This window comes from Catharus ustulatus, chromosome 4 (assembly GCF_009819885.2).
Source record: "Catharus ustulatus isolate bCatUst1 chromosome 4, bCatUst1.pri.v2, whole genome shotgun sequence".
NCBI lineage: Eukaryota > Metazoa > Chordata > Aves > Passeriformes > Turdidae > Catharus > Catharus ustulatus.
This window is the reverse complement of record NC_046224.1, coordinates 72,156,510-72,165,688: the sequence shown is the minus strand read 5'-3', so window position 1 is coordinate 72,165,688 and position 9,179 is coordinate 72,156,510. Positions and strand designations below refer to the sequence as shown.

General features: G+C 44.8%; 1 protein-coding gene across 3 annotated transcripts in view; it reads right to left on the bottom strand.

The window, feature by feature from the left end:
- Positions 1-744: 744 nt before the first annotated feature.
- ADIPOR2 (adiponectin receptor 2) overlaps positions 745-9,179 on the bottom strand; it is a 44,559-nt gene continuing 36,124 nt past the window's right edge. For all 3 annotated transcript variants that reach the window (XM_033057066.1, XM_033057069.2, XM_033057067.2), the window contains exons 4-8: positions 8,266-8,437; positions 7,648-7,834; positions 6,417-6,604; positions 5,054-5,247; positions 745-3,568 (exon numbers count right to left, since the gene is read on the bottom strand). In XM_033057066.1, coding sequence (XP_032912957.1) covers positions 3,437-3,568; positions 5,054-5,247; positions 6,417-6,604; positions 7,648-7,834; positions 8,266-8,437 — 873 coding nt within the window. In that variant the 3' untranslated portion in view covers positions 745-3,436. The remainder of the gene's footprint in view (positions 3,569-5,053; positions 5,248-6,416; positions 6,605-7,647; positions 7,835-8,265; positions 8,438-9,179) is intronic.

Genomic DNA, 9,179 nt, shown 5'->3' with positions numbered 1-9,179 from the left:
ATGAAGCCAGTGATTCTCAGGAGAGGGAAGAGCAAGGACACAACTACACCCAGAGGAGGTGGAACATAAAATTTTATCCTGCCCAGACAACTTTTAAATATCACTCTTCTGGAAACAGAATAAACCCAATTCATATTCAAATGTGGCAGCTACTTTTAGTGTAGTCATAATTCATGTGAGATCTAATACTGACCTTCTCCATGTTCCTTGGATTTGCTTTTCTTTAAAATAACAATAATAATAAAGGTAATAATAATCCATCCTGAGACATCCATCAAGCTGTCGAGGTCATTAACAGGAGCTGTCTCTCTTACAAGTCACTGCAGAACACTCACCTTGAGTGAAGGAACTGACAAAAGCACAGCTCTGCTGTGGACACCCAGGCCTGGTGTGAGCCAACACAAGAGCAGGATTAAGTGTTACCTTTCCAGGCAGTTCCCAGACCTTTCCCAACAGCCAAGGAATAGCAAGAGGCTCTTGTGGCCACCACCCACCCCTCTCCCTGCCCAGCCAAAGCCCACAGCAGGAGGAGACGATCAATCCTTTTCACACATACAGGATTGGAGGCATTTCTTCTACACCAAGAATTTAAGTCCAAGCCTCCTGAACTTCTCTATCTCAACTCAATTTTGCCCACAACCACCAAAGTCTCCAGCAATGACCCTCTCTTCCCCTAATCTCTTCTGCTTTGCACCCTTGCCTCTCTTGCCCACACAATGCAGAAAAACCCAGACCAGACAGTAATCAATTTGGTTCTTTTATTAGCAGAAGTTAAGAATACAGCAAGTAATAAGATCCCATCTTACATGGAACCATCACCAGAGTCCCCAGCCATCAAAACCCCAGAATGTGCTTCATTGCTTCCAACAGTAAGCAATTGTTAAAAAGAAATATACTGAACAAGGCCACTATTTAATGGGGAAGGAAAGAAGCTGTAGGTCCTAACTATTCTATGGCAATAACCTGCACACAGAGCAAGCAAGCCTCTGACTGCTGAGAGTAAGGCATTCAGGTGCCAACCTGGGAAGAGTTCTCAGCAAAAGCTACAGAAAAGTGCACAGCTAGGTTGTTTTTATTGGAACACACAAACTTCTTGAACAGAGAGACTGACTGGGTTAAGAATAGCAGGTGGAGTACTGTGTTTTTGTAATAGTTCTGTGCTGTGTAGGACCAGGTTACAATCACCCTTGGAGGAGTGAACGTGGGATGATTCAGGATGGAGGCTGCTGCTTCTGCTGGTACTGTTCTGAGGTATCCCAAAGCACTTCCTGCCAGCTCTGATTCTGATATGTACCACACTGGGCTCAGACACCAGCACAGCTACTCTGGGCACCTCCTCAGCCTTGTCTGGGCTGCCAGCGCTCTTAGCCTTTACACCCAAGGTAATTCCACCCTTTTCTTCATTCAAATACCACAGACCTCGGATAAACTACTTCCACCCCTACAGGCATCCAGTGTTGGGATCCTACTGAGAACACATCCCTCTAAACCTGCAGGCTGCTGCAGCACCTCCTTCTGCAGGTGACCTGGCCCTCAGAGGCTTTACTCCACTCCAGGAGTGAAGCCTTAATGCCCTCTCAGCTTTAGGAGGGCATTCTGACTCTTCTACCTGACTCCATTAGACAAAGCAACTCCCCAAAACACACTGTGACATCCAGGGTATGGGAAGATCTTTGCAATCCATCTCTTTATCTTGAAGAATGAGAACTGAAACTTGAGAGGATCTTAAAAAAACCAAAAAACCCACAACAAAACCCAACAGCAACAAAAAAAACCACCTCACACAACAACCAACCACCCTTTTCCTTCCCTCCCTGTGAAATACTGCATGGTATGAGCTGTTTAACTCATTTGTGAGAGAGGTAATTGCTCTGAATTTCCAGCTAAAGCCTCCAAGCAATACCTGTGCCATAACAAACAAAATGTTCCAGTTCCACCTTATGACTCCAAAGATTCTCCTTCAGTCTGGCTTCTGACTGGGCTCCAAAGCTCAAGCTACATCAATTACACAGGAGAAGGGTATTTGCCTCCTCTTATATAGGAGGTGTGTCTGCTCCACAGCAATCCAGCTGAACTCTCAGGTTTAGGCTTAAGAAATACCAGCAGTCCCATTGCTAAAGCACAGATGGAAAGCAGACCTAAGGACAAAAAAAAAAAAAAAGCCAAAAAAACAACCCACCAAAAAAAAAAAACCAAAGAAAAGGAACTGCATTGGCTGGTTAGGGATCTATTCCTCCTTAAACAGAAAAACCTGCAAACTACCTTGGCATATGGAGCCTGACACACAGGATGGTAATGTGCCTGAGGTCTGCAGTGCCTGTTAATTCCAAGTCCTGCAGCACACAGCTTCCTCTTTCCAGCCCATCTTAACCCCACCTCTGTTTCCCCTCACATGCTCAACGATCTCCTGACAAGTCTTTTACCATCACCCCTCAGAGCAAACGAAGCAGGCGTGCAAATGGCAACCATCCTCTCCCTGGGGGCCTCTGGCTGTAGGCAGGCACTGATGGAGTTGGACTGTTTGCCACTTCATGTGCAGTTACTCACCATGCTCCAGTTCCTAGGATGAGACCCAAACCAACCAACTGCAGGATCCATCATCCCAAAGCTCCCACTGCACACAGGCTGGGAATGCAGCTGTCCCCCACACTCGGGCAGGGAGCAGATGCACCTTTCCAGTTACTTGAGCAAATCCATTTGCACACACTGTGACCTGGATGGCACCATGATTAATCCAGCCTTCACAACCCTCCTCTACATCTCCTGAACCTACTCCAGGTGCTGGCCAGGACCCCACATTGCCCAGGGTATGCTGGCCACCAGGAAAATCTACAGGGCCAGCGTGCTTCACTCCTGGGAATTTTACCTGGTCCTCCTGCAATCGTTTATTTTGTGCAAAATTGAAACAGTGTGTGGTACTTGCATGTTGCATTCTTTACAAAAACCCTTTTCCCCCCACCCATTGTTTAAAACATTTATATAAATTTTATTTAAACAGAAAGTTAGAAATCTTATTTACAATGTTTTTTTCTCCCAAAAGAGCATCTAAAATCAACGCCCAAACCCTTCAAGAGGATATAAATTTAACCTTGACTTTTTATTCTTTTTTTTTAAAAAAAAGGAAACTGCTAAGCTATCCCTCCCCAATTCTACAAATAAATATGGCATTGAACAGAAGCCGATTTGGAAAGGGTCCTCTGTAGCTCAATCTGTAGATCCCAAGAATAAATTAGGTTTTCAGAATTTCCTGGTCTTCAAATTGATTTATTCCATTGCTTGAGGTATAGAATTTATCTTGATTAGTCAGAATCCCCATGAAGCTCCATGCCTCATCAGCTGAAACTTGGATTCTTCTTAGGTATTCCTTTTGCTAAGCCTGGATGCTTCACCCGCGCCGGGGCTCTCTTTTGGTTCTGCTCTCGGGCTGCCGTTGCCCCTACTGCATCCCATCCTCCTCTGTGCAGCCCCCTCCGACTGTGAAGCGGAACTCCTGCAGGTTGGAGACCCCGTGGAAGTGCACGAAAGCGCCAGCCACGACAAACACGTGGAACAGCTGATGGGAGTGGAACTGCGGGAAGGAAACACTGGGGTTCAGCCAGGGCTCTGGGGCCACCCTGCCACCCCCCAGCCCCACATTCAGCTGAAGTACACAGTAACACACAGCAGTGCCTCAGCCACGAGCTGCACAGCTCTCCAGGCTGCCTGGTAAAGCCCACCCCTCTACTGTCTTTAGCAAAATAATCGAATTCTCTGCACACACACATCCTCCCCTTCCCTTCAGAGTGATGTGAACCAGCTGGTCAGCCAAAAAATGTGCTACAGATCTGCTGCAGCAAAGGGACAAGGAGAATTTCAGAAGGTTAAGCAAAAGGCTTAAGCAGGACACTTGTAAAATTAGTTCCTCCACATCACTGATGTGATTTATGGACGTTTATCTCTCATACAGATAACAGGTACAAACTCTGCTCTGGTCACAGGCATAAGTTTTACCAAGTGGATTCTGCATGCTGGTATTTTATTTCTGTACCACAGAGAAACAGAATAGGGAAACGTGGTATTATATTAAAACCTAGAAACAACTGGATGTTCTGAATGAATGCCCAGGATGTCCCTGACATAGTAGAGTAGAATGAAAACGGTGAGGGAGTTCCATGACAAAGCATGTCCTTGTCTGAGGGAAGCCATACCAATATGGATAATTCTCCTGAAATATTCCTACAAATATGTATTTGCAGGTTTCACGGGAAGCTTGGAAAAGAGTTGGTGGTACACCAGTGCTTTGGGAGCTTAGCTCACTGTAGTAACAAACCGAGCAAACTAGTACTGTGCACAAGCTGCTCAAACAACCCAGGTCTCATTCTCACTTCTAGTCTTCTTTAGGGCCTTAAACTATCCTAAGTGCAAGTACAGTGGCCTTCCAAAGGTCCACTTCCCCTCATCTCTACTCTTGCTCCACCCAGCTCCGCTCCTTACGCCTTCCTCAGGTATTTCTCCTCCAGTCTTCACGATTCTTCCCTTCATACCAAGTTTTCCACCCGCATACCACCTACCCACTTGCTCATCCCACTATCCCTTCTTCTGGGTCAGAGATCCCCCCAAAGCCTACCATCTCTGTTCAGCATTTTCACTGGCTATACAAGATGAGGAGCCAGACATGGGGAACATGAGAGAACATGGAGAACACTGAACATCAATGAAATAACCATGTACTGCTCTGCACAGAAGCAAGGTAAAGATGTGTCTTTGCAGGATCCTCAACACACACACACAAATGTTTGCAGTTCCTTGTTCACCTGTTAAAGCTCTCCAGAAATGTACTGAGGTGAATCTGCAACCAGCAGTCATCTCAGACCAGCCAGATTGTGACAACTTGGGAAGAGAAGTACCAGCTAAGCCAGGCTCAGAGAGCCCAGACTCTGGCCCCTGATGACCTATTGCTTCTGGTGCAGCAGTGTGACACTTGCAGTAAGAAAACATTGACACAACATCCTTCAGGCTCAAGGGGAACCAGCTTTCCAATTGGTCTCCTGATCCAGTCACTCAGTAGACTCACCCAGATGTCACACTTGCCAGGGAAGAATCTCTCCGGGATGCGGGCAGCATAGAGTGCAGCACCAGTGATGTACAGGCATGCCATGAGTGCCAGCCAGCCTATCTGCCCCATTGTGGCTGCTTTCAGGAGCCCCTCAGAGATGACAAAGTGCAGAGTGGGAATTACCCCACTAAGACCCAGACCTAGAAATACTCCTGGGAGGTAAAGAAAATGTGGGAGAGTCAGGTTTGAATGCAGTGGTGGCAAAGGAAGACAATGAAAACAAAAAAGCTACTGAAGAAAATCTCAGTATTTCCCAAAGCAGCAGAGAGGTGACAGTTCTTGAAGCTGCAAGTCCCCAGAAGAGATTCATTGGAAAGGAAGCTAAAGAATGTACAAACTTCCTTCATATACCAGAAGCTACTTAGTTATATGTTCCAGTAGATAGCTGGAATAATTCATTTACTGATTGTGCCTGCCAGCTCCAGTGTAGGTGAGGCCAATTCCTGCTCTTGGCCTGTAGAGGGAACTGAGACCACACAGACTGTGCCTCACTTCACCACAACCCCTCAAGAGCAAGACAAGGAGACACAACAAAGAGATTGTTTATCATATTCTGCACAAGTACTCCTAGGAAACAGAAAAGCAGCATCTGTGCTCAACTCATCTGCCATATAAGAGAACACTCTTCATTTAGATTTTAGCAGCAAGGACAGAAAGCTTGTAAAACCAGTGAGCATGGGGAGAAATGTTCATGTTCTGTATGAGATTTTAAGTTTGGGAAGTTGAATGCTCTGAAGGTACCCAAACCTGTCCAGAAAATCTGGATTTACTGTAGACAGCATGTGCAGGTTAAGAAACAAGAAATATTAATATTCAACCCAGCTGTGTGCACATTCCATAGCTGCCCTCTAAAGCTCTCTTTCTTCATACCTCAAAACGTGAAACCAAATCTGGTTTTATTCTTTTGATGTGAAGAGAAAAATAGTCTTTATCTTAACACTGTGTTTTATCCAGGCAAATCATTCAGATTAATTCAACCATTCAATGATTTGCAATTTAAAAAGCACAAGCACTACAAGTACACATACACACACCACGCAGTCAGTCGTTTTTTGAGAGCGCAAAGTTGCTAAATGCAGCTAGAAATCCTTTGCACCACCTTTCCTACTGCATGTGTTACTGTCCATTTCAGGAATGCACTTCCAGGACTTGCACCAGCCCTTATCTGTGCATCCAGCTGGGTACAATAAATGCTGAAAGAAAAGAATATTAGGGCTATAAAATTAAGCTCTCCTAAGTCTTCCCAAGGTGGTTTTTCCAAGTAGCAAGCAGGAAGCAGGAAAGACAGTCAAGAAGCAAAACAGTTAACTTCAGGTCTTACCTGCCCTTACACCCCGGTACTCAGGGGTGGCAAACATGTCCCATTGTGAGACAATTATGGCTGCAATGCCCAGGACACAAATCACAATCAAGTAGATGAAGCAAGGCTGAGGGTTGCAATAGAAGGAGTAGTACAGCCATGGTACAAAGCTGCCCATTATGAGGAGTGCAATGCCAGAATAATCCAGCCTAGAAGAAAACAAAAATCAGTGTCATAAGAAGTGTGAACCTTTGGAAATCCTCACACCCACACACTCTTCTTTAGTAGAGCAATTGTCTACTTCTCACTGCAACTAAATTACTCTCACTATTGCAGCTTAGGTCCTGATGACAACTCTTCCACCTACAGGAATGGATTACCTTGACAGACAAACATGCAGGCCATTTTTGATACAGTCATCAGCAATACCTTCAGCAGCCTTTAGACCAAGGTTTTCTGAGGAAAATCCACATTTTAGTTTCAGATGAGGAAAAAAGCAGTCTAAGAGTCCTCTAAAGACAGGGCACACAGTATGCTCTGAGAACCAGCTGAGGCAAACAGTTCAAAATCTGGCAAGTGAGAGTTAGCTGGGCATCAGCTTCAGTGACCACAGTGCAATAATGCTGCAATTTTTCAACCATGCTGGTTTTTTGTACACCCATGTAAAAAAGGAAATCCACAGCCACTGCTTTTTGCCACACCCTGACAAAATAATCCTGCAAAAGCTGATGGGGTTTTAACTGCTGGGCTACTTTAGAGGTGGTCTTGCAGATTACAGAATCCTAGGTTGAGTAGTCTTAGGAAATATCAGATATTCATCAGCCAGCCAAAAAAGAATGTGCAGTGAAACCAAAAGACCAAGACATCTTGATACACACTGTGGAACTGTCTTACATAAGTTTAAGGTTCAAAGTCAGTCAGAAGAGCTGAGATGACAGGAAATAACGGTTGCACCAAAAACTCCAAGTCCTGCAACTAAGCTCAAGGCGTATTACTTACAGCAGCAAATGCAAGCACATGCTTGCCAAACAGCAGAAAATGATGGAGTTTTAAGACTCAAATGACAGCACAAAAACTCATGCTGAAACAAACTATAATTAGAAGAAGCTGCATTAAATCTCTGCTCAACTCTGTTCCAAAGTACATGCAGTCATGAAATGAACAACTCCCACACTGGGGCTCCAGGCACAAATCCCAGCCCTGTTTTCCCACCTGTTTCCTATTTGGCCTGCCCTGTTCTCTAGGCACTTACTTGGAGAAGAGCCGGGAAACACCTTCTGAGTGGCAATAAACTGTGTGGAAGAGCCATGAGAAGGAGAGGCAGAGGATGGCTCCTAAGAAGAACAATCCAACGACCACTTTCTCCTGCACAGGTGCTACAAAGGACATGTTTGGCCGGAACATGTAGAAGATTCCCAGACAAAGGAAGAACACACATCCTGAAAAACAGCAAGGCAGAGAGGTGTCAAATTCATGCATATTGAAAGCTTTTTTGTATGAGCATCACCACTTTCCTTCAAGGCTCTCACAAGTTGAAAACACTCAAATATGCAACTTAAACACGTGGCAAGAAATATAATCCCAATTAACACCTATACACTTGGGAAAGGAAGCATCTAACACTAATTTATTAACAATTAGGAAATGTTTAATGCATTTGTTTGTATAGTATGCCATAATTAACCAAGTCCTATCCAACTCTGATGGAATAAAAACTAGGAGAGGGGTAACAAGCTGCTAATTTAACAGGTTACCAGTAGAATGATAATGCTGACAACCCCACACCCCTTTCTATCTTGCTGTCTTTTCTTGGAGAGCATCAAAACCATTGAGTGAGATTTAGGATTAGATTAAAGCAAGCTGAGAGTACCTAGGAGATGTGTCCAGATGTTGCCAGTCTCTGTGTGTATTCTGAAGATGCTCTTGAAACAAGCCCGGAAGGAAGGCATGGGTGGTCTGTGTCCATGCAGCAGGTAGTCATTGTCCTTCAGCCAGTCAGGCAGAACGTCGTGGGGAATGACTCTCCATCGGCCCTCCCACACCTAGGGGTTAAAAGAGTTCAGTGAAATGCAGGGAACGGAGCTCCATCAATGGAAATAGTCAGAAAACCCATATTGGTAAAAGTGCTGGAGTTAACCTGTGAGTGCAGTAAACAGAAGAGAGTTGATGGAATATCTCTGGGGAAAAGGTTTTACATCTGAAATATCATGCTAAAGTCACTGTACCTAATTCAAAGCTGTACAGTTATGAACTGCACCATCAGAGAAAGAAATACTCCAGCATTCCATTGGACAGGAAGGCTATTGGCTGTTTTTACTGCTGATGAAGAGAAAACATTTAATTTGCTTCCATGTTCTGTTATTTTACAGGCCACATTTTCCATTTAATTGAAGATGCCCATACCTAGTTCTCTCCAATAAATAAATAAACCTGTTCCTCCACCACAAGCCAACCTGACTGTCTATCTGCTAGCATTTGGGCAAGTTAGCAGAAGAAGCTACCCATTAGCACTAATAGGGGCCAGAAAATGTGAAAGTGGGAGAGCCCAGCAAGAAGAGTCCAACCCCTTATTCAGGTTGGGCAAAAAATGCTTCCATGCTCACAAACCAACAGTGACAGAGCAGTTAAGGCAACAGCCTCATGACTCTCAATTCCATGGGATTTCTTCTTTAAAGGGAGGGAGGGGGTTTGTGCACAGAGCTATTCTTGCAGCTGGCTCCACAAGGAGTAAAAGTGCACAGATGTTCCCAGCACTGCTTCAGTAACACAAGACACATGGAGGCT